The sequence below is a fragment of the Monodelphis domestica genome, chromosome 1, assembly GCF_027887165.1.
Source record: "Monodelphis domestica isolate mMonDom1 chromosome 1, mMonDom1.pri, whole genome shotgun sequence".
In the NCBI taxonomy this organism is placed as follows: domain Eukaryota; kingdom Metazoa; phylum Chordata; class Mammalia; order Didelphimorphia; family Didelphidae; genus Monodelphis; species Monodelphis domestica.
In genome coordinates, this window is record NC_077227.1 from 355661950 (window position 1) to 355687659 (window position 25710).

Genomic DNA, 25710 nt, shown 5'->3' on the forward strand with positions numbered 1-25710 from the left:
AACCCGTGGACTCCTAGTGCTTTCTGATTTTTCTTAGTCTGTTGAGTGTAAAGCTGTACCAAAAGTGGAAGGTAAATTTTGGGATGTCGCACATGTTCTTGTTAGAATCATAGGATTTAAGTGCTAAAAAAAAAACTTTAATTATACTTTAGTCTAGAAATTCAGAGAAGGGAAAGGACTTGCCCAGTCATGCAGGTATAAATAGCAAAGCCAGGATTTGAACCCAGGTTTACTCCAAATCTATGGTCTTGACACTCTCCTGTTGACTAGCCAACTATTCCTTAGTTTGGCATTTCCTTTGTGCTCCATATCTTCTGGTACTAAGTCTTCAGGGTTCACTTAGAAGTTCACTTAGAAAGTTTGCCAGGAGAAAGGGTAATAATCTGTTTTTGGTCTAGAGCAATACCTGGCCTATTCATTATAACTCTAGTTCACAGCTATATAGCTAAGCCAAAAAAGGGGGGAGGGTATGGAGTTCTAAATCCCTCTTGGTTAGAGAAATGGAAATTAAAACAACTGAGATACCACCTCACACCTATCAGATTGGCCAATATGACAGCAAAAGTGATAAATGTTGGAGGGGATGTAGTAAAATTAGGACACTAATGTATTGTTGGTGGAGTTGGGAACTTATCCTACCATTCTGAAGGGCAATTTAGAATTATGCCCAAAGGGCTATAAAACAAGACATACCCTTGAGTCTAGTAATACCACTATTAGCTCTCTATCCCAAAGAGATAAAAAGGGGGATGGGGGAGAAGGACCTACTTGAATAAAAATATTTATAGCTGTTCTTTTTGTGGTGCAACTTCAACTGGAGAATGACTTGACCAAACTGTGGTATATTTTGGGGGATGTAATGCTATTGTAAGGAATGATGAACAGGATGATTTCAGAAAGAGCTAGAAATACCTACAAGAACTGATACAGAATGAAACAAGCAGAACCAGTAAAAATCTACCTCCAGAAAAAGAACTATTGTAGTCAGAATACAGATAATTTTTCAGTTGCTTAATTGGGTTTATGTTTTGGGTTTTGGTTATAATAAATCTTATAAGATTACTCACTTATAGAAATTAATAATATGGAAATATGTTTTGCATAATAATACATGTATAACCCAGATCGAATCCTCTGCTTATACTGAAAAGGGGAAGGGAAGGAAGTTCTATCATATAACTTAGGAAAACTTGTGTAGAAATTTATTACATGTAATTGGTCAAAAAATAAACAAAATTTTTTTTAAGGGGTTCTCCTAGAGACCTAATTCTGACATACAAGTATAACCTCTGCTCCTCAGTTTCCTCATCTATAAAATGAGGGTGGCTTTTGAGGTCCTTTCAGCTTTAAATCTGATCCTTTTTTTAAGGTTTACAAAGAGCCTTCCTTATAACAACCCTGTTAGGGAGTCTGTGTAAATAATGTCATTACTGTTTTTGCCAATGAGGAAAAGTAAGTCAGAACGGTTGGATTGTTCAGAATCACATATGTTTGAATATTCAAGACTCCAACTTAGATTTTTAGACTCCAGACTAAGTGATCTTTTAGGAGATGGATTCCTGCTACCAGAAGTTTGGGGCAGTGCCAGCCTGGTTGAACATATGGGTGAATGGGTAAAAATTACCTGTACCCTAGAAGAGGAAAGTATGGGGGGACTAGTGTCAGTTCCAGACTTGATTTGTAGCCTCCCTTTGTGGGATGTCTTTAAAGGCAGCAGTGTCTTCTCTAGGGGGCTGGTGTCAGGAATGTAGTGGTAAGGAGTTGGGTGGGGACACTTTCTACCCATTAAGGGAACATTGGTCAGGCCAAAGGGTAGAACATTCCCTTCATAATCAGCTCAGTGAGTTCTCCCCTCTTGGGGTCTGGGAGATGTCATCTTCCCCCAGCTGGTAGCTAGCTGATAAGCCAGCAGATGGGGTGGGAGGTGAGTGGGAGAAAAACCTCAGGGTAGTGAGTCTTTAAAGGACTGGCCACCTTCAAAGTCTTTCGTCCCTGGTCTGTGTGACTACATTGGGAACTTAGTGGCTGGAGGTCTGATGGGAGGGAGAGGGTGGCTTGGTAGTGAAAGTTGCTTTCTCTTTAAAACCTCAGAAGATTCTCTGCCTATGTTATTACCTGAACTACCTCAGATACCAATATAGTACTACCCTCCAGATTTTCTAGGAGGTGAAGCTGAAACTCAGCCAAGTAGTGACAGAACTGGGACTCCAACCCAGGTCTCGATTCTTATTATACCATACTACCTGCATATTCACATATCTAGGCTTATTCGTTCCTCACCAATTCTTTCTGTATACTTTGGCAAGGCACAGTTCTCTTATGTGATTGGAGGAAGACCACTCTTTTAGAATCTCTGAAGCTCAAGGAGAGTGATATGGGCCCTATACTATCAGGCTTGGAAAACTTATACTAGCTTTGGACTTGTAATTGATTGGATTCTTAGAAGCCCATTCTATTTTTTCCTTCTCCTTTCTCACTAGAGAATATAATATCATTTTCCTATTTCTTACCATATACTTTCTCCTTATACTCTGGCTCTCGCACTTTTACTTCACTCTCTCTTACCTATGACCTTTCCCTTTTGAATTAAGGTGGGACAGAGCCCTAGATTATCTTATTTGCAGTAGAAGTTGAGTGACTGGGCATACTTTGACACAGACAGAGGTAGTAAAGCAGAAGAGGTAAAAATTAGGAAAATCCCTAGCAGTGGTGTATATTGGGTCTCTTAGTGCCAAATTGGTCCCTTTTCTACTCTCCCTTGGTCTCCCTGTGGATCTTCCTGTTCATCTCTTCCCATGGTGCTTTGGGCAGCCTTAGGTTTGGCCTGGTGACCCTCAACTCTTAAGACTTTGTGCCTAAAGCAGGAGCTACTGGCCTGGGCTGAACTGTATGGTTCAGCATGTGTCTTGTGCTTAATAAATATTTCAGTGATGGATCTATGTTCATCAACTTGGGTTGTGAGAAAGCTCACAAAAAAGGTGAAATTTGACCTTTCTGTGCCCATCCCATTACCTTAGACCCAGACATTTTGAGAAAATTGAGGCAGAAAATTAAAGGGCTAGAGTTACAAATCTTAACTTTTCCCACCTGCATTGTTCTAGAGGGAATTGATGCAGGAATGACAGGTGTCATAGGCTTTAGAGAGCTACAAGGGGCCCTTCGTGATCACTAGGGATTTATTTCTTCCCTTAAGTGAGCTCTTGAGTTTAGCCCACTGAGATAATCTCAGTGTCTACTGATTTTGAGAATTCATTCCTTGAGACAGTTTATATTCCTCTGCCAGACCTTCCTTTTGGGGTCATTTGCCCTATATCTAAAATACTCTGGGACTTACTTTGGGGGAAATAAGACACTCCTACATACCACCTCCACTGAGAACATGCTTGTGTGCGCACACATAGTTAGAAACTTTGACTCTCGTGCCACTTTGTACTCCTTTAATTGGTTCTCCACATCTGTTTCCAAGCCCTGTTTAAAGCCCAATAAAGAAGATTGATGAGAAGTTGTTTTCCATTGAATGGATCACCTGAGTCTTCTTTGTTCCTCCCCTCCCAGCATGGGCTTTACTGATCTCAGGGAAGTTTAAATTTGGGGCTTTATTTGTGCAGTGGAGGGAGAGGAGGAAGGAAGTAGGGACTCTTGGTGGGGAGGGGGCAGGTTGTGCTCTTCTGCCTGCCTACCTCTGGCTCAATCCAGTCTTTTTTTTTTTCCCCATCTTGTTCCTACAGAGCATTCTGCTCCAGCCAAAGTGGTGAGGGCAGCCAACCCCAAGCCTCGAAAAGGCAGCAAGGTATGGTGGTGCTGTCAACTGAAGATGCTTCTGAAAGAGTTTTCCTTTCACTTGGGACCCTGTGAGATTGGATTTTTCATGCTGGGACACCGACCCCCCACCTCCCCCCAATCCTATGGTGCTAGATGTCACCTCCCCCTTGGGCTCTGCCTAAACAGCAGTTGTTCTATGTTAGGCATGAGGTGTGGGGAGATGATCTTGAGTCTATCCATCCTCACCTCATTAGTTAGTCCCTATTGCTTTGATAGCCAGTCCTAAGTACTAGGGGGGGTAGAGACCATCCTAAAAAAGGAATTGGGAGGGGAGGGGGTGAAGGAGTGGTAAAAAGGCACATCATCATTAGGGAATGACCTGGTTTTGTGTTGCAGGTTAGTGATTTTGGAGATGCTACCAACTGGCCCACACCTGGAGAGATAGCCCACAAGAGTGTCCAGGTAAGAGAGTAGAATTGGTGTAATTGAACTCTGCTTGTATATACCCTCCTCCACCAACTCAGAATTTCTTAACCTTTGACTTTAAAAGTCTAGGGATCAGAAGAAAGATTGGGATGGGATGAGGAATACATGGTATAAAAGTCAAATTGGTATTCCTCTCTGGAGTGCTACCTTACCTACTTCCACAATCTGAACTAGGCACATTTGCCAATCCCTGGCCAGCATGCTTTTTGGGGACCTGCATTCCAGGTCAGGAGGGGCCAAGAATAGCTTCCCCATAGACTGTGGGCCTTAGATTACCTTGTTAGGCCTTTGCTGTTCACCAGTTTCTTTATTCCATCCTGCTATTCTGGGACTGCAGGCTGGATAACCTCCCTGGCTGGGCCTCTAGGCTGTGACTGCCAGTGTGCTTGAGTCTCCCTCAAAAGCTCTTTGAGGGTAGGTAATGTGACTCTGGGTCTGGCTTCTTCCCAGCTTTCCCACAGAGGGGAGATCCTCAATCCCTTCAGGTCCCAACTTGCCCAGGGCTCTACTTAGATTAAGTAGTCAGCAAACCTATATAAAAGTAATGATAATGATAACTCGTTTCTGTAATGTTTAGCATTTACAATGTATTTTAGCAAATCTGTGAGGTAGGCAATGCAATTCCCATTTTTAGAGATGAGGAAATTGAGGAACCAGGAGGTTTGCCAAGTAAATATCAGGACTTGTATTAAAAACCCAGGTCTTCTGACTTTAATAATACCAGGAATTCTCTCATTTAAAAAAATCATCATAGCAGCCAGAAATCTTAAGTGTTTTAGAAAGGTTGCAAAGCACTTTATATATACAATCTCATTTGATCCTTGTGATCCCCAGACCCATCATGATTCCAAGCCTAGCAGCATACATTTATTGTGCCATCCTAGTTATAGAAGCTCACAGAATGATGTTTAAGCAGTCTGCTCAAGACAATACTTAATAGAGATGCTTAATGTGAGAATCGGGACTCAAGTCCAGGTCCCCTGCAGCCCACTTTATTCTGTTGAGTGCTATTTAGGGAACCATGGAGGGTCAGAGGGAGGGATGCCTCTGCCAGTAGACCCTTTACTCTCTATTGGACCATTTATGAAGAACCCTTTATTTCTTTTCCAGCCCCAGCCTCATAAACCAGCTCCACTTCGCAAACCACCCCCAAAGAAGGACATGAAGGAACAGGATAAAGGAGAGGGAAGTGACAATAAGGAAAGTCCAAAGGCCAAGTCAGATGAATCTGGAGAAGAAAAGAATGGGGATGATGATAGCCAGAAAGCTGGGCAGAAGAAGAAAGGTGAGTGGCCTGACTGCTGGGAAGGCCCAGGACCTCCAAGGTGGGCATTGTATATGCTGGAGGCATGGGTCTTGAAGGGGATGGGAAGAAGTGTCACTGAAGAGCCCCCCTCTCCCCTAACGGTATTTCACGTGCTCACGATGTCCCCCAGGGAGCAAACACAAGTGGGTTCCATTGCACATAGACATGAAGTCAGATGTGGCCCGGGACAAAACTGCTTTACGTACCAACCGCCAGAATGAACAACTTCGCCATCCCTCTGCCAGCCGTGGTGAGGTCAAAGGTACCTGAGAGTGCTTCTGGGTGGGGAGGATCTGGTGCTGGTGCATGCTGGTGCTGGTGCATGCTGGTGCTGGTGCTGGTGGGTTGGAGTTATATGGGGTAGGTAAGGAACTGGGGAAGAAAGGAGCTATCCCCCAAGTGGATGAACCCCACCCCCTCCCCCTTCTCTCCAGGACTGAGCCAAGGCCCCCCCTCTTCCCCGGGGTGGCATCCGGACAACAAACAGGAAAGGGCCTGGCCTGACCATGATGAGACGTCAAGCGTGAAGAGTGAGGGGGGAGCCATTCGGGGCGCGTTCCGGGGCCGAGGCCGGGGGCGAGGCAGAGGCCGGGGTCGAGGCCGGGGCAACACTCGATGTACGTGAGAGCTAAGAATGGGGTGAGGGGCGTAGTAGGACCTAGTGCTTAGGCTTTGGCTAGGGAGTGTTGAACCAATCTCCCTTCTTTCTCCTCCAAACCAAGCTGGGGTCAACCAGAGTCTTAATTGTGGATTCCTCTTATGATCTTCATATGAACTTTAATGCAAGAGGGTCCTTAAAAGGCAAAATATTAGGACTGAATGGGGACTTCAACTATTAGAGTTCTGGAATCCAGGTCTTGGAACTCCCCAAATGGTGGTCTTTTTACTCCTTCACATTTTCACCTTTGTCATCCATCTTAGGAGAACACTGATACCAGCTTGATTTTTGCTCCCTCATTTTTTGAACTCAGCAGCACCTGTCTACCCATCCCAGGAAAGTTCTCTCACAGGGAAAAGTGCTTATCCTTCCATCACATGGTAACATCCCTCTCCTTCTTCCTCTCTTTCCACAGCCCACTTTGATTACCAATACGGCTACCGAAAGTATGACTGCTCTGATGGCTCTCGAACCCCCAAGTACCAAAGTAACATCACTTATTATTTTGACAATGTGAGCAGCAATGATCTATATAATGTGGACCAGGAGCTGCTGAAAGACTACATCAAGCGACAGATGTAAGTTGGGGTTGATTGTGGAAGTAGGTAGATGATGGTGCTGTGGGCATACCAATGGCACCGATTTCACTGGTCTAAGGAACTTAGTCAGTTTATGGTAGGAAAATAAAATGGTATGTGGGAGTAAAGAGCTTTATTACTTGTGTGACCTAGGGCACTACTCACTTTCTCCTAGGCTGTTTTCCCATCTACTAATGAAATTGAAATAGATTTCAAAAGTTTGTCTAGCTCTAAATTCTGTTATCTTGGGCTTTACTCTGCCTCATTTTGCCTTGTTGGGCCATGTCTATTCAAATTGACAAGCCTTTATTGCATACTACTTTGTACCCAGCTGTGTGGCAGGCACTGAGATAGGGTGAGTTGAGTAAAGAAGGTACTGTCTTTGCTTTCACAGCCTAGAGCCTATTGGGGAGACCACAGAATGTCCAAAGGTTACATAACAAACAGTAAGAAAGCATATGATTAATAATAACTAGCATTTGAGGTTTCCAAAACTGTTTATATGGGTTATCGTTAATATGATCCTTGTAATCTTTGCAGGAGGTGCTATTGTGTTTTGGTTTTTAACCTTTCTTTGAATCAAATACTAAATAATCAATTCTAAGGCAGAAGAGAGGGCAAGGGCTAGGCAACTGAGGTTAAGTAACTTGCCTGGGGCCACACAACTTTAGAAATGTTTGAGGCCCCATTTGAACCCAGGACTTCCCATCTTCTAGGACTGGCTCTTCATCCACAGTGCCACCTAGCTGCCCCCTAGGCAGGTGCTATTAATAGAAATTGAGACTGTTTGAGGTCCATATCTTACTCAAGGCCACATGACTAGTAAAATGTCAATGGGAAGATTTACAATCTTTCTGATTCACCAAGAGTCTGGCACTCTACTACACTAACTAGTTCCTCATTCCATATGTATACATTAGCCTAAGATCATAGAATGAGAGCTAGGAGTCATTTCAAATGCCATTGATCCTAACTTAGAGTCATTCAGCTTCTGAGATGGGATTTGAACCCACCATTTTTTTCTTCCAAAAACAGTATTCTTACTGGAAGAGATAACAGACTGCACTAGTCTGTTAATTGGGAATGCACAATTCCAGGGATACAGGGCCCTTTTGGGAAATAAAAGTTTTACACATAGAAGAGGACTGCCAAAGGACTCTGAGAAGGGGGGATATTAGCTGTGGAATTTTGTGTGCAGAAAGGGTACTGTGGGGTCCTTTGTCCTTTCTCCTCTCTTATCCACTTCTTTCTTCCTTCCTGGGTGAGTAGTGAATACTACTTCAGTGTGGACAACTTGGAACGAGACTTCTTCCTTCGACGTAAAATGGATAATGATGGGTTTCTTCCTATCACCCTCATTGCCTCTTTCCACAGAGTGAAGGCCCTTACCACTGAAGTGGGCCTCATCATCCAGGTGCCAGGGAGTAGGGGGCACTGTTGGGAATGGATAAAACAAAATTGAGGACCTGGAGGGAAGAGGGATCCTGGCCTTGTGGGGTAGGGACAGGGCTGCCTCTGCTTGCATTGGTGATTGCCTCCAAAACTTGCCCTTATTAGCTAGGATTATAGTGGGATCTAACCAAAGAGATGGCCCTGGGAGGTTTTTTGTCACTATCACCTACACTCTTGCCCTAGGCCCTAAAGGATAGCAAAGTGGTCGAGATTGTAGAGCAGAAGATCCGAAGGAAGGAGCAGCCTGAGAAGTGGCCCCTGCCAGGACCCACAATGACAGATTATTCACAGACTGACTTTTCTCAGCTCATCAACTGCCCTGAATTTGTGCCCCGACAGAGTTTCCAAAAGGAGACAGGTTGGTGGAGAGAATTTGGGGAATGGAGGGAACAGAGCTAGGGAGACCAGCTATGGGAAGGTGACTCACTATCTGAGAGTACTACAAGGCTTAGGCAGCAGTTCATGAATGTTCTTCATAGTTTCCTTGCAAAGAGGAGTGGGAGTAGCTCAAGACTTGGTCCTAGGTGTGTTCTAATCCCAGCACTCTTTCCAGAATCGGCACCAGGCTCTCCCCGCTCGGCCACTCCTGTGCCAACCAAGACAGAGGAGGTCAGCAACCTAAAGACACTACCCAAAGGCCTATCAGCCAGCCTCCCTGACCTGGATTCAGAGAATTGGATAGAGGTGAAGAAGAGGCCTCGGCCCTCTCCAGCAAGACCCAAGGTTGGTATTGACTACATTCTCAGCAATGTGGGTAGGGAATCCGACAGATTGTAAAGACTTCTGCTTTTTTTTTTTCTTTGCCATATCCATTCATCAGGAAGAGATTTTTGCTCTACAAAAGTTGGGAGGGCCTTGAGACTTGTGAGTTCTAATCCTTCCTTGCCCTGTCCATCCTTTTCATTCCTTACTCCCTTTACTCCCATGGCTTAGTCCTGACCTATCTCATTCCAACATGGGATGATGACCTTGATGTGCCAACACATATACACAGATACCCAAGTGTGTTATAGAACAGTGATATTCTGAATCCCAATGTTGGAGGTGGAACCTAATTCCAATAATCTCACGTCCTCAGGAGTTCCTTGAGGATACAGACCTTCTTAGATGGTTGCAGACCCTCTTTTGGGCTCTTGCCATATACTATGATTTAATGTCAGACTTTCCTCTCAAAGCTAACAACCTGCAGGACCAATCCCCCATCCCTCCCATTGAAGACCATGGTCCTCTTGTTTTGTCTTCTTCTATTAAAAAGCCCTTCTTTCATGCCTGAAGGGAAGTTGTTTTTATCACCTTTGAGAAGATTGTTTCAGTTTCCATTTTGCCCCTACCTAAATCAGTGTGCAACTGGACAAATGGCTTTTCTTAACCTCAGTGCCCTCTTCAATGAAGTGAGAGGGTTGGACTTGTTATTTTTAATGTTTTGTTGTTTTTGTTTTTCTGAACTTAATGTCTACAAAACAGGATCATTTCTATTTACAAAGAAGAACAGAAAAAGAGGATTGCCTATGAAACCACCAGTCTCAACGTGTACAGCTTGCTTTTTTTTTTTCCAAAGATTAATAAATTGAATGTGTTAGTTTCAAAGCTGTCCTGCTTGTGCCTTCCTCCAAACCTCCTTCTGTTCTTTTCTCTGCACTTAAAAAAAATGCTGCAGTGACCCTCTTTTCTTTCTACCTTTTTTGTAGCATCATTATTACCAGGTCTCTCTTCCCATATCACCACTCCCACTCCTTGTAAAAATATGCAGAGTTAAGTAAAACATCCACACATTGCCCAAGTCTGAAAAGATTTGTCTCAATCTGTCTGTCCAGGCCCTGTGTGTCTGTCAGGTAGTATGCACACCAACCCTCCTACTCCTAGAAAGGTGAAGATACCAATTACATTTTCTTACCTCCAGTTGTGTTGACTATTATAGCCTTCAATTACAGGGGTGGGTTTTCTCTTTATTTTAGTAGTTTTAGTCTTGAGCTGTTTTTCTCCTTGTACTTTTTTTTAAATGTCATTTCCTTTAAGTCTTCTCATTCTTCTCTAAAGTCTTATTTCTTATAGCTAAGTAATATTCCATACGTAGTATGGACTTCTCCAATAGAACTTCAACTTTGTTTCTGGTTCTTTACACACACAAATACATGCGTGCATGCATCTATGAGTGTTTGCATTACCTAACAGTGAGATTTCTGAATCAGAGGGTGTAAGAATTTTGTACTAGAATCCAGAATTGCTTTCTAGAATGACTAGACCAACTTATGATTTCACCAGTGGTGCATTTAGTGTTTTGTTTTTCCACTGTCCCTCTAGCATGGCCTATTTTCCTCTTGTGTCCTTTCACTTAATGATTTCTGTATCTGAAATTCTGAATTAGTTCTCAAATGGATTTGATTGCCTCTTCTTGTAGACTTTTTCTTATAGCCCCCTCTGCCCTCATCGGAAGTCTTTACATCTCTGTAGTCCAGAAAGAAATTCAAGGAGCCTCAATGAGGTGTCACTGAAGGACAAATCATGACCCTATGACGGACATTTATCCATCTACCACATTCAAAACGCACATCTAGTAGTCATAGTAGTTTGTAGAATTGGAGCCAGATATCCTAAATGATCCTAGAAATTCGGTTCAGTTCTAATTCTAAACTGGACACTAGGTATCTTCTATAAGAGAAATGATAAAAAAGAAAATAGAATCAGAGGGGATCAATGGGGTAGACACTTGATAAAATGCTACTCTGTGCCTGGCATTGGTCTAGGATGTAGAGATACAAAAACAAAAGTAGTACATTACCTACCCTTTGGGTGGTTTCTATTCTAATTGAAGCCACAACATGTACATATATGTTTATGCTTTTATATAGACTTGTGTATATAGATACACAAAATGAATATCAGTTTGGGAGGGTAAAGAACTAATAGGAAAAGTAGTGCTTAGGTTGGGGCGGGGCAAAGACTGTCATTGGGGAACAACAAAAAGACCAGTTTTATTGGACTGTGAAGTCCAAGAAGGGTAGAAAGGTGGTTTGGGGGCCCACTTGTGAAGTGTTTTCAGTGTCAAATAGGAGTTTGTCTTTTCATCCTAGAAACTGTAGAGACCCACTTTTTGACCTACACTTTAAAAAAATTACTGGTGATTAGTAGATAGACTGGAACATTGAGAGACTTGAGGGAAGGATATTAGAAGGCTATTGTTACAGTCCAGGTGAGAAGTGATAAGGGCCTGGGAACTAGGGTGGTTGCTATGTGAGGAGATTGCCTTTAAATCTAGACAGAACCTAGTTTAGTGTAATAGAAAGGCATTACTACAAAGGTACCTAGCATTGAGCCCTGGACGCGTCATTTAACCTCTCTTTCAAATGGTCTCCTAAGTATGGGCTATGATATCATTCACAAAGAGTATGATCAACCGATCAGGGTGGTTAGCTAGATTGCATACCATCCTTCCTGTGAGGCTTCTGTCCTATACAACCACATCTATTTCCTAATACTCCTCCCCCCTAACCTCATCTCCCTTAGGGAATTTCTAGCCTTACTCCTCCTCCCCCCTTTAAAAAAAAAAATAAAACCCTTACCTTCTGTCTTGAAATCAATACTGTATATTGGTTCCAAGGCAGAAGAGTGAGTGGGAAGGGCTAAGCAATGGGGGTTAAGTGACTTGCCCAGGGTCGCACAGCTGGGAAGTGTCTGAGGCCACATTTGAACCCAGAACTTCCCATCTCTAGGCCTTTCAGTCCATTGAGCTACCCAGTCTTCCCCCACCTCCCCACCCCCCGCCTTATCTCTTACCTGGACATCCTCAGCAATAACTGAGCAGGTGCTTGACCTCAAGGTCAAGCAAGAGCTTTTCAGAAGGTATGCTTGGCACTATGGAGGTAAGATCCTCATTCTAATATTCTCTGACTTTTTTGCATTTTGGGTGGAAATATCAGATGAATTTCAGTCTTAGGAACCCAAACTTACTCTTTTTCTAAATCCTCCCTTATTAAATTTTACTATTTTTAAGGGTACCACCACCTTTCCCAACCAACCAAGTTGGCAGTTTCAGTATTCAGTTCTTCATTTCCCCTTATACTACAGATAGTTGCCACATCCCATTATTCTCTTCTACCACATCTTTGCCATCTCTCCCCTTTTCTTGCATAGCTACCAGCTTAATTCAGAACCTCATTTTCTCTTGTACTGTTGCAATAGCTTTCTTTTTTTTTAAACCTTTACCTTATGTCTTAGAATTAATACTGTGTATTGGTTTTGAGGCAAAAGAGCAGTAAGGGCTAGGCAATGGGAGTTAAGGGATTTGCCCAGAGTCACATAGCTAGGAAGTATCTGAGGCCAGATTTGAATCTAGGACCTCCTGTCTCTAGCTCTGGCTCTCAATCCACTTAGCCTCCTACCTGCCCCCCCTGTAATAGCTTTCTAAATAGATTCCTAAACTTAGATCAGTTTTCTCTAATTTATCCTCCATGCAGCTCCATCCCTAGGAAATTCAAGGGACTTTTTACTACTAGGGTCAAATGTTATTTCATCATTATCATACTTAAGATTTCTGGTTTTGTATCTATTTTATAGCATACATATTAATGGCATGTATCTATATATAAATAATTAAAATATTGCATGTAAGTGCTGGGAAAAGGTTTTACTTAAAGTGATGCATCAGCAAAAAGTTTAGCTATTGTTGCTTTAACTTAAGACTGAAAGATACTGATCTCCATTGGGAAAGGGAGTTTTCCTCACCATGGAGTTCCATATTCCAATTAAATCCATTTTCTATCCCTATAATTTTTTTCCTTAAGGTATGGAGTAGCTTAAACATACAGGTAGATTTATATAGTGAGCAGTTGGCAAATATTTATTGAGTGCCTACTACATTGCACAATCATTTTTTCAGGCTAAATTGGCATTGCAGGAGAGACATAGAAAAGACTTATAATTAGTCTATATTAAGCAGCAGTCATGCAGAGCATTCTAGCTCAGGATCTGTACAAGGTCTTGTTCATGGTTATATGTCCAGGCAAGAAGAGGTCTTAAAGCTGGCATAGTAGGGTCTGACCTTGTGCAGGGAACAGAATTGCTGACTGACAGCTCTGCCTCTTGTTACGTATTACCGAGTCATAGATTCAGTACAGATTGAGGAAAGGGGACTTAAGAGTGGTAATCCAGGGCAAGGGAGTATAATGGGCCCAGGGCTATGTACTAAACAAGTTTCAAGTATAGAAAATAAGTAGCACCTGGCAGCTTAAACACCCAAGAGCAGAATAAGATCTCAGTTCCAACTTGACCCAGTCTGAAGACTGCACCGGAATAACCAGGACAGGAATCCCAGACCAAAAGTGGAGCATGCAGTTCTGTTACTGAACCTGAAGAGCTTTCCAACTAGCTAATAGACATGAGTCCAGAAAAACATCTGCTGTAACTCCATCTAGGGACAAGCCCACAGGTCTGTAGTTCAGACCCAAAACCATGTAAGGAACTTCTCCAGACATTAGACCAGGAGGGAGGCACCATTTTGGATCAGACTATTTTGGGAACCCTGAAAGCTAGCAAATCCCTGGCTCATTCCTGAATTCCTAGAATAACTCAACACTTAGCACCCCAAAAAAGCAGTAGTATAACCAATCAGGCATTCCCTCCAGGAGTATACAGAACTTATACCTATCATGAAGTGTCTGACATCAGGAAGCAGACTGACAGGAGGAAAAAGCAAAAATCCACATAAAAATATTTTTGTCAGGAAGCCCAAGGCACAAATTTAGGAGAGAATGACTTTAAATCATCTATAAGCAAATCCTCAAAATAAAACACTGGTTGGGCATAAGTTTAACTAGAATTCCTGGGGGAAAAAATGGAAGTAACAAGAGAAGAAACATGAGAGCACTGGAGGAAAAAATTGAAAGAGAAATGAAAACTGGAAGGAAAAAGTAATTAAGTGAATTGACAGCACGGCCCTAGAGATGAAAAACTCCAAGTAGCAAGCTCCCTGAAAATTAGAATGGATCAAATAAAAACTAAATACTTTATGAAATGACAAATATTTAAAAATTTTAAAGGATAAATATAAGCTTTTGGAGGCAAGCTAATGAGGTGGCAATGACTGACCTGAAAAAAAGATCAAAGAGAAAATGTAAGAATCATTAGATTTACTGAAAACTGACCAAAAAAAAGTCTAGACTAGAGGTTCAAATGTGACTCAGATACTTCCTAGCTGTGTGACCCTGGGCAAGTCACTTAAACCACATTACCTAAAAACCGAAGAAATCTAGATATAGTATTTTAAGAAATCATAAAAGAAAACTACCTTATATAATCTCTTATAACCAGAGGGCAAAGTGGAAATAAATCCTCGTCACCCCCTGAAAGAAACCCCAAGATGAAAATTCCCAGGAAGATGGAGCCAAAATCTAGAGCCTCAATGTGAAAAAAAATGCTGAAGCCAATAAGGAATTAAAATTCCAAGGAGCTATAGTCATGAGTATGTGTGATTTAGGAACCACAGCTATTTAAAAAAAAAAAAAAGCTTGGAATACCATATTCCAAAAGCAAAAGATAGAAGCTTATAATCCTGAAAATTTGAGGGTTGTCCTACAGGGGAAAGACTTGAATCTAGGAGTCTATAGACAGGGCCAGAGCCCTAAAGAACTGACTTCTTATGTGACTGACTGAGACATTTTTATCTCAGTGAGACTCACTTGACAAATCACATTGCTGTAATACTTGTTTAAATCTACCCCATAGAACTGTTGTGAAGAGCCCAGAACTTTTTATGAATCTCTTAAATGTGATGTTTAATAGAAGATGGTATTGCAGTTATTATTGAAGATGTCCCTGTGTTCAAAAAGCTTATAGTGTGTCACTATAATTACATAGGTGAATCAGAGTAACAGGGGAATGTCCTTTACTGTTAAAAGTTGATAGTATCATATAACCTCCTAATTGGTCTCTTAATGTCTAGTCTGCTTTCTCTAGTCAAATCTTCCACTTGACTCCCAAAATACTCTTCTTAAAGCACTGGTATGATCATATTACTATCTTATTCAAAAACCTACAGTGGTTACTTATTTCTTCTGAGATAAAATCAAAACTCTTAACTGGCATTTACAGCCCTTCAGGTTCTGACTTTATTCTGTCTATCCAGACTTATTACATATGTTATTTATGTACACTTGATTCCAACTAAACTGACTGATATGTTCTCTAAATTAAACATTCTGTTTCCTATCTTGATCCTTGTCCAATCTTTTTTCAAGTTTTTCTTGAAATACCATTTGTTCTGTATATTTTTTCCTAATTCTCCTAATTGTTCTTTCTTCCTCCTCAAATTATGTGTATTTATCTGTTTACATCTTTTATCCTCTAATACAGTGGTTCTTTTTTTCTTTTATGGACTTCTTTGGCAGTCTGAAGCCTATGCACTGAGAATTACGTGTGTGTGTGTGTGTGTGTGTGTGTGTGTGTGTGTGTGTGTGTGTGTGTGTGTGTGTGTGTGTGTGTGTGTGTTCTTTTGTCTTAGAATCATTACTGGATATTGATCCTAAGGCAAAAGAGTATTAAGGGCTAGACAATGGGAGTTAAATGACTTTCTCAGTGTCACATAGCTAGGAAATATCTGAGACCAGATTTCAACCCAGGGCTTCTCATCTATAGGCCCTTAAGTTTCAATCCATGGAGCCACCTAACTATCTCCTGAGAATTATATCTTAAAAAATAATCATGGTCACAATCCCAATTGCCTAACCTCTCTTTTGCTTTAGAACTAATGCTTAGTATGGATTCTAAGACAGAAGGGGAGCGGGGGTCTGTACCTATAGGCTATCAGCTCTTTGAGGGATATGGATATTTTTCCTTGTTGTCTTTTTATTAGGAACAGCCATATTAATGTTCGGTACATTAGCCACAGTTAACCAATGTTTATTAAATAAATGAATTTAAATGGCTCTTGGTTTAGAGACAAGATTTTGCAATCTTAGATGGATTTATCATTTTAAAATCAATGAGATTTTGGATTGTGCCTCAAAGGTGAAATCCTTCAGAAGTTTGAAAATAAAAGCAAGTAGGTTTATGCTGGTAAATGCACTAATCATCTGGATGGTCAGTTTTAGAAGATGTTTTCGAGGACCACATATAACCACATATGCCTTCCCTTTCCTTTTTCCCCCCTATATGTTTTAGAAAGCAGAAGAGCCCAAGTTCTTGCAGCAGACAGCTCCACTTCAGCAACTGAAATCAAAGGACCAAGATGAGCCAGAAGAGTTGGACTTCCTTTTTGATGAGGAGATGGAACAGATGGATGGGCGGAAGAACACTTTCACTGATTGGTCAGATGAGGACTCAGACTATGAGATTGATGACCGGGATGTCAACAAGATCCTCATTGTTACACAGACTCCACCATACTTACGGCGCCACCCTGGGGGTGACCGTACTGGTAACCATACCTCTCGGGCCAAGATGAGTTCAGAGCTGGCCAAAGTTATAAATGATGGGCTTTTCTACTATGAGCAGGATCTGTGGACAGAGAAGTTTGAGCCTGAATACTCCCAGATCAAGGTGAGGACCTGGGGCTACATATGGGCAGGGAATACATGTCCATGGGACTGTACAAAAGCATTTATGAGAGGGACTATGTCATCCATAGGATCAAGGGATAATTTATAGGTAACTGGGCTTCATTAACATATCCTTTTGATGACAAAAGAAATTAGTTAGGTAGAAGGTAAAACCTATATTGAATATAAGAAAGGGCATGAATAAAAGCTAAACAGGGTAGGTGCAGCATTTTTGGAGAGGATAGTCACATAGAGATTAAATAGATGATTTTTCTATTCCTAATTAGTAAGTGCTTGAGTTTCTACTGTGTACAAGACCCTTTGCCAAAAGTTAGAGTGGAGATTTTTGATGTAGACATTGAAAATTACAGCAAATTTTCATTTGTGTCAAACTAGCTACTAACTTGGAATGAGGCCTGAACTAGGTGAAAATGTAATAAGGAATGTTTAACAAAATAAATTTAAACCTATAACAGATAATATTAATTTATGGTTTTATAAGTATGCTACCCACAGGGATCTGTTCATATTTGAGTTTAACACCACTGGTCTAGATAGTAAATGCTACAAGCTATGGACTTGGCAGTATTAGATTGAGTTTCAAATCTGCAGTCACCCCAAGGTCCATGAAAAGGGAATTAAGAATTATTGAGGTATAATAGGATGGACTTAATTTGGATAGGCTTCCCAGAAGTGGCTTCCTTCCTACTTTGGATCACACTATATTGAAGGGTAGCCCTAATTAGTCTAGTTGGATGGCCACTTGGTATAGGCCCTGGAGCATAAAATGTTATTCTGAGATGGGAAATTAACCCCACACTGGTTCTCAAAAAGGCCCTTAACCAGGGCCAGACTTGTATTGCCAGACTGTCTGTTTGATACTTGTTCCTTTTCTCTCTGTGTGCGCGCCCCCCCCCCCCCCCCCCCCTTTAACCTGTTTACAGCAAGAAGTTGAGAACTTCAAAAAGGTAAACATGATCAGCCGGGAGCAGTTCGATACATTGACCCCTGAGCCCCCTGTTGACCCCAATCAAGAAGTCCCACCTGGGCCTCCACGATTCCAGCAAGGTAAGTCAAAGAGGGCTGGAGATAGGACTTGTCCTAGTTATATATAGAAAAGTAAATTTAGAGGTTTACTTTGTGACTTCAAGAAAATCTTGGGCCTCTGTTTTCTGGTCTATAGAGTAAGAGGTTGGACTAAATGACTGTCGAGGTCATTTCTTTAAATCTTATACCAGGGGTCCCCAAACTTTTTACACAGGGGGGCCAGTTCACTGTCCCTCAGACCATTGGAGGGCCAAACTATAAAAACCTAACCCTAACTGGGCAGCAAGTATACACAGTGCAAAATCCCCTCCCCTAGATCGCCACTCACCATGCTGACGCACTCCTTTGTGCGACGCCTTGTTCTCCTTCAGTTACTCTTGGAACAAGGTGCCATACAAAGGATTATGTCACCGGAAGTAGTACTGTACATGAAGATGCTGCACTTTGTGGCGCTGCCACATACAGTTCTCCCTTCACTGACCACCCATAAAAGAGGTGCCCCTTCTGGAAGTGCGGTGGGGGGCCGGATGCATGGCCTCAGGGGGCTGCATGTGGCCTGAGGGCTGTAGTTCGGGGACCCCTGTCTTACACCTTCAGAGTTAGGATGTGGGTTATACCCTCTCCTGATGAGACTTTACCACCATATCCACAGTTCCCACAGACGCCTTAGCCAACAAGCTGTTTGGTGCCCCTGAACCCTCAACCATTGCCCGATCTCTGCCAACCACTGTCCCCGAGTCACCAAACTACCGCAACACCAGGACTCCTCGGACACCCCGCACCCCCCAACTCAAAGATGCAAGCCAGACATCCCGATTTTACCCAGTGGTGAAGGAAGGACGAACGATAGATGCCAAGGTGAGAAGCTTCAATCAATCCAATTAATCTCATTTCTAAATGAATTTAATTAAAAATCATTCATTAATATTTTGTGACATCCTAAGTATCCAAGGGAGTGGGCTGGGTGTGAGAAGGGTTACAGAGTAGTAAATGGATCTATAAGAAAAGGCTTCCAGGAGCAGTGGCAATATCAATTGGGTTTTGATCCCAGAACTTGAAAGCAGGGAAGAAAATTTGGTTTCAAATCCTGCCACTGGCACTTATCAGCTCTGTGACCTTGGGCAAGTCACTTAATTTATTTGGACCTCACTTTTCCTCATATGTAAAATGAGTTTAGTGGTACCTATTAGTACTCATCTCACACGATAGTTATGAGGTATAAGTAACATGTAAATTATTATTATTTATTATTTTTTTTTTTAACTTTTTTGGTGCAAAATGTTTGGTTATTTTTTCCCCTTAATTCAGCTTGTGGCTACTTACTTCTGAAGTATAACAAAGTGGCTTGGGAATGAGCTATTCCTGACACTATGTGACCTTGGATTAAGAATTTTATAATCTTGGGCTTCAGTTTATCCATCAAAAATGGAAATGTTGTGAAGACCAAAATTATACTGTTTAGGGTTCTCAGAAGATATAAAGCCTTTACTAGCTAAATTAATTAGTAACAAATCTTGGAATGATCTTTTACAGATGCCCCGAAAAAGGAAGACTCGGCATAGCTCAAACCCACCCATGGAGTGTCATGTGGGATGGGTCATGGATTCCCGAGAGCACAGGCCCCGGACAGCCTCCATCAGGTATTTTAGAGTTAAAATTAAGAGTTGTGGGAGTAATACTTAGAGGTATCTGGGATGGTAGAATATCCATGTGTAGATAAAGAGAGGTTACAATGAAATAGGCTCTTTCATCTGCAAGGGTAAAAATTGGGAAGGGACTTGATCATGGTCAGAAATCAAGAAGGGACCAAAGAGGACAGGCGAGAAACTTATCAGATCTTTGATACCAGGGATAGGGGACTGTCCTTGGAACTCTGAAGGAAATAGCTTTATTTTTAGATGAGAGAAAAATAGCACTTTACATAGTTGAGAAAGAGGTTAGGGAAGTCTTATTCTGAGTGATGATATGGACTAGAAATGTAAATAGCTTAATGGAGAGTTTAAAATTTATGAATAGATATGCTGTTATTAAGGGCTGTTACATATTTGACAAAGTTCTGATTCCTTGATCATGCTAGGGAGGATGGGGTGGGTGCTCCTTCTGTGACAAGGAAATCACTTTTAAAAGACTGATATATATTAATTTAAGGTCGCCAAGGAATTCAGCTATGTAATTCCTAAATGAAAACTCAAGTCAGCCGTCAACCTTTTATGGAGTTTTAATTACAAACAGGAGGAAGAAAGGAATTAGAGATAGAGAGATAGAGGTAGAGAGAAAGGGGAGAGAAGGGAATAGGGCTTAAATACCCCTTCTGTTTAGGCTGGGCCAAAAGGCCCAAGCCCTTAGATAGCTGGGGCAAAGAAAAGAGATCAGTCCCTATTACTCACGTGACCAAAATGGAGAAACAGTCTCAGAGCCCCCACCTTCAGCTTCCTCCAGAGCAAGCTTCTCAGAGCACACTCCAACCACACCGACCAACTTCTCAACCACCCCCTCAAGTCTTCAGACCCCCCTATCCTTAAGGAAACCCTCCAAGTTCCCTCCCCTCAGTCCTCACATCTACCAATCACCTGTCTATCAATTTCCCTGTGCCAATGGAGGCTCTAGCTTAACCCAGGACCGCCCAGAGGTCTGGCTTTGCACATGTCTGTTGAAGGTCATATTTTCAAATAATTAAATCTTTGATCCTTTGCTACAGCCCTTTCTAAATCCTGTTAACCTGAGTAGGGTAGAGATTGGAATAATTAAATTTTGATCTAGGCTGCAGCCCTTCCTCAATCCTGTTAGGACTGAATAGGGTGGAGATTGATTCCAAGTATCTCCATTGTATCAATTCTAAAATCAATCATGACTCAAAAGAAATTCCTGTTCTATGCTTAAGCATAGGTCAAAGTCCTTTCCATTGTTCAGCAAAAGGTTTCTGTCCTAAAGTAATCTTAAGAAGGGAAGGAGAAGGAACCTCCCATGCCAATGGAGTTCACATTCCAATAGACTATCAATAAGAAATTTTTTTAAGTATGAAATTTCCCAATGGTGAAATTTCCAACATTTATAAGTCTAAGAAATTTTGAGGTTTACACTTCCATACCTCCATCATAGAAGCAAAGTTAGGATGTTGACCCAGAAGGACTGTGTACCATGTCTGAGCCTAAGAAGGGGCTAATGGAATGTCTTCATTTAACAGATAACAGGTGCTGATTATTTGCAGTGCCTTTTGCTTGGGTACTGAGTTAATAAGACATTGTCCTTGTCCTTAGCTTTTACCTAGTTGGGAAGACAAGGCATGAAGAATACAAAATGCTAGAGGGTAGGTTGAGGAGGGGGATGTCCCTTACAATTGGGGGGCGGGGAGGACTGGTGGGAATTCATGAAGACTATATAGTTGAGATAGTATTGGAGTTTTAGGTACTTGAGAAGTATTGAACAATAACCATGACCCTGTGTAGTAGAGCCTTGGACTTAATGCACCTTTGACACTAACCAGCTCTTTCAATAGTTAACTTGACTTTTCTGAACCTCTGTTACCTTGGCTTTAAAATGTAGAAGTTAGAAAAGATTTGAAGAATCTACAGTTTCTGGATGTGGGGTTTAGATGTGTTTGGATCTTGAGAGAAAGAAGTAGGCTATCCTGGATACATGGAACAGCGTGAAAAAGGTTAAAAAACAGAGGTTCTCCCCTAGGGTCATATAAAACAATTTTAAGAGGGTAATGAGAATGGGATAACAAGATAAGCCCTGTATGTGTTGGTTTCCACAGCTCCAGCCCCTCAGAGGGCACGCCAGCTGTTGGCAGCTATGGCTGCACCCCACAGTCACTACCCAAGTTCCAGCATCCTTCCCACGAGCTGCTCAAAGAGAATGGCTTCACACAACATGTCTACCACAAGTATCGTCGGCGCTGCCTTAACGGTATGGATCAATCCATACCAGTGTGATCAATCAAGGAAGGCAGTGATGCCTACTCTGTTACGTACCAGACCCTTTGCTAAGTACCAGACATGCAAAGAAAGGCAAAGGACAGGCCTTCACCACAAGGAGGGAGACAGCATGCAAAACTGTACCCCCCCCCCCCCAAAAAAAAAGATAAAGTATAAATAACCAGTAAAGGGAAGATATTTGCATTAAGGGGGAATGGAGAATGGCTTTTGATAGAAGGCAGGATTTTAAGTGAGGCATGAGAAAAAGAGGCAGAGAGCAGGGCTGTGCTATGGCTGAAAGGGAGCAGAAAGGTAAGGTCCTGACCATCTCTGTTAAGAGGAAAATTCATCAAATTGCACTGGCACTGTAACAAGTGGCAGATGGTTCCAGGGCAAGAGTGGATAATGATGCTCTTTTCTCTAATTGGCTTGGCAAATGTGTGGTGGGCTATGATTAAAATGATCTTTGAGCTCTCTTCCAATTCAGAGTAGAGTGGGAGGTATGAATGGAGATGAGCAGGCAAGATGGCAGTTGGGAATGGGCTCTCATCCTAATTCCTTGTCTTCTTCCCTGATCACAGAGCGGAAACGGCTGGGCATTGGCCAGTCCCAGGAGATGAATACCCTTTTCCGCTTCTGGTCCTTCTTCCTCCGGGATCACTTCAACAAGAAGATGTATGAAGAGTTTAAGCAGCTGGCTGTGGAAGATGGCAAGGAGGGATACCGGTGAGATAACAAACAGAGGGCTTTGGCTGACAGTACCCCAGAAACTTATCTGTGGATGAGGCAGAGAGGAAGGAAGCTGGAACCCTAAGGATTTTCGGGTTGCATTTATTTATGATTTAATTCAGTGATTCTTTTTTTTTTTAAACCCTTACCTTCCGTCTTGGAGTCAATACTGTGTATTGGTTCTAAGGCAGAAGAGTTCTAAGAAGGGTTAGGCAATGGGGGTTAAGTGACTTGCCCAGGGACACACAGCTGGGAAGTGTCTGAGGCCACATTTGAACCGAGGACCTCCTGTCTCTAAGCCTGGCTCTCAATCCACTGAGCCACCCAGCTGCCCCCTAATTCAGTGATTCTTGATGAAGCTTTTTCTACTGTATACAAGACCCTGTTGCGAGAAATGAGCCTTGCTTTCAAGGTGCTTCTAGCCTTGGAGTGTGCACAGATAATTATAACAAACTTTAGTTTTCATTAAAAAAAATTTGCTTTACTGAAACATTTGTTCATTCTCCCAAATCTGTTGGGTAATGGAATTTTTCATTTGGAAGGAGTCACCATCCAACCTTTTTTTTTTCACCTCCAACAAGTGGGAAAGGGAGAAGTCATTATTTTATAGGTAACTAATTCTACTTCTCTAGCTCCAATTCTTCTATTTTTTCCCAATCATTGAACCTAAATTTGCTCTTCATACCATCTGTCCATTAATTCTCCCTTCTGAGACAAAAGAGAATAAATTTAATCTCTCTTCTACATGATGCCCCTACAAAGTCTTGAAGACAGCTCTCGTGGCTTGAAACTTTTCACCCCAATTTTTTCAAACTGTACTCTTATCACTTATAAACTCCAGGCCCTTCTTGCATCAAAGAATTACAACTTTAGAGCTGAAACTCTTAACTACACTTAAAAAAAACTCTCTTTCTGTCTTAGAATTAACTCTAAGAAGGATATGGGCTAGGCTAATAGGGTGAAGTATCTTGCCCAGGGTCACATAGTGAGGATGTCTCTGAGACCAGATTTGAATTCAGGTCCTCTTAGTCACTGTGCCACTTAGCAGCCCCAACTTTAGACTTTTTTTTTTTTTAATCCTTACCTTCCATCTTAGAATCAATATTGTGTATTGGTTCTAAGGCAGAAGAGTGGTAAGGGCTAGGCAATGGGAGTCAGGTGACTTGCAAGTGTCTGAGGCCAGATTTGAACCCAGGATCTCCCATCTCTGGGCCTAACTCAATCCATTGAGCCACCCAGCTGCCCTCAACTCTAGACTTTTAAAAACTCTAGCTGACCCTTTAACTTTAGACCTCCTTCAAGGTTATTTAATCCAATGCACTTGTTTAAAAAGAAGGTACAGAGATATAAGTGAAATGACATACCTTAAGGTTACACAGGCCCTAAGTGACACATCCAGTCATGGGCTCCATCCTAAGTCTCCATAACACTTGTAAATATGTATACATCTTCTCTTCAATGAAATGGGAGGTTTGAACTAGATGAGCTTCAACGTCTTCCTGCTTTGTATCTGTGCTCTGGGTTCACATTTTGGCTCTGACATTCACTTTGTCATCAGGCCAACCTGTCTTAGCCTCATTTTTCCCATCTAAAATTTGGGGTAATACGAATCGTATCATTCTCTCTCCCTCGGCATTTACATCTTTTCAAAATTGGACTTGTCTTTCAGAGGCCCAAGTCCAATATTCCTTTGCTTTAAGCTGCTCCCTTCCACAAGGAAGAACTGATTTTGCCCTCTAGGAACCTTTCATAGAGCCTTGTAATTCTCATGTTCTAGCATACTTTGACTATTACTGATTTATATTTTATCTCTTCTGTCACACTCTTCACTGAGCTAAGCTGTTATGGCCTTTATTATTTCTCTGTCTTCCTCTGTACTGTACTGCAAGGCCTTGTTCATTAAATATTTCTCAACTTGATCCTTAGAGAGATGGGAAGTGATCCTATCTCCATTTCATAGCTGAAAAAACTGAAGCCTAATTTATGTGTTCTGCTCTCTTATAGGTATGGTTTGGAGTGCCTTTTTCGATATTACAGTTATGGTCTGGAAAAAAAGTTCCGACCAGATATATTCAAGGATTTCCAGGATGAGACTGTGAAAGACTATGAAGCGGGTAGGGAACTCATTCTGAACTCTTGGGGGGTGGGGGGTGTTAGAAGAATACACTGGCTTTTGACTTTCCTGAGGCTTTTGTATCCACTTGATCAAAAGTCCAGACTGACACACAGTCATTCCCCTGGAATCTAGCCTGCAAGTTTTCCAGGCCTTTCCAGTTCTGAACCTTTTGTCTTCCTACAGGGCAGCTGTATGGACTGGAAAAGTTCTGGGCCTTCTTAAAATATTCCAAAGCCAAAAACTTGGATATTGACCCCAAACTTCAAGAATACCTCGGCAAATTCCGACGTCTAGAAGACTTCCGTGTGGATGTGAGTGAACCTTGCCACCTCTGCTCACCCAGTTTTTGTGTGTCCTCTGAAGCTGAAAGGATTCTTAGAGGCCATGAAGACCAAGCTCCTCTTTTTAGAGGTTGAGATTAGAGAGTCCCAAAAGTTACATGACATACATGCCCAAGGTTACACAGGTAGTAAATGACAAAGCCCCAACCCAACAAATTTAGTGCCCTTTTCACTGCAGTTTATCAATATGCTTTTTAGGGTGCACAGAACTACGTACTCTTCCAAAGGAGAGGAAAGCATTGCAGAAGAAACAAGCCATTTTCTTTCTTTCTCTGTGCAGCTTCAGCTCCTTTTGTGGAGGTTGGGTGGTATGATCTCTTAAGGCTCTTTCCAACTCTTGAGCATTCTTTGTTTTACCAAGGTCCCCCTTTCTGAGTCTTGACATTATACTGTCCAAACCCTTTCATCTCCTATGAGAAAGTGTCCCGACAGTGACACCTAGTGGTTGGTTCTGGTTATTGTAACTCCATCTTTCTAGGGAACCCAGATTCTTGGTCACTTTGAGGTTATTAGCAAAATGAATCAATGGCACCACCTGTGAACGTTCTACATAAGACTAGGTTCATAGAAGCAGGAAGGAGGAGAGTACTTTCCGGATGCCTATGGCTTAGTTAAAGAGGAGAGAAGTTGTTAGATTTTGAAAAGTACACATGAATTACTTTTCAGAGGTATAGGCTGAGAGAGATGTACTTCTGGGCAAGTATTTCTGCTTGCAGCCCCTAGGGGTTCATGAGTTTCCAGCTTCATTTGGCTAGAGACACACTAGTTTCTTCCTGCTGGGCTATAG

General features: G+C 41.9%; 1 protein-coding gene across 7 annotated transcripts in view; it reads left to right on the forward strand.

The window, feature by feature from the left end:
* Window positions 1-25710, forward strand: part of LARP1 (La ribonucleoprotein 1, translational regulator) — a 61741-nt gene that overhangs the window by 31051 nt on the left and 4980 nt on the right. Inside the window, exons 2-18 of one of the 7 annotated variants that reach the window (XM_056811503.1) lie at window positions 3729-3790; window positions 4159-4224; window positions 5359-5533; window positions 5685-5804; window positions 5989-6171; window positions 6628-6790; window positions 8060-8204; window positions 8426-8600; window positions 8796-8965; window positions 16397-16774; window positions 17718-17841; window positions 18473-18678; window positions 19354-19460; window positions 21578-21729; window positions 22319-22463; window positions 24471-24580; window positions 24766-24893. In XM_056811503.1, coding sequence (XP_056667481.1) covers window positions 3729-3790; window positions 4159-4224; window positions 5359-5533; window positions 5685-5804; window positions 5989-6171; window positions 6628-6790; window positions 8060-8204; window positions 8426-8600; window positions 8796-8965; window positions 16397-16774; window positions 17718-17841; window positions 18473-18678; window positions 19354-19460; window positions 21578-21729; window positions 22319-22463; window positions 24471-24580; window positions 24766-24893 — 2609 coding nt within the window. Of the gene's footprint in view, window positions 1-3728; window positions 3791-4158; window positions 4225-5358; window positions 5534-5684; window positions 5817-5988; window positions 6172-6627; window positions 6791-8059; window positions 8205-8425; window positions 8601-8795; window positions 8966-16396; window positions 16775-17717; window positions 17842-18472; window positions 18679-19353; window positions 19461-21577; window positions 21730-22318; window positions 22464-24470; window positions 24581-24765; window positions 24894-25710 lie in introns of all 7 variants that reach the window. The other 6 variants (XM_056811505.1, XM_056811502.1, XM_056811504.1 and 3 more) reach the window with 6 other exon arrangements.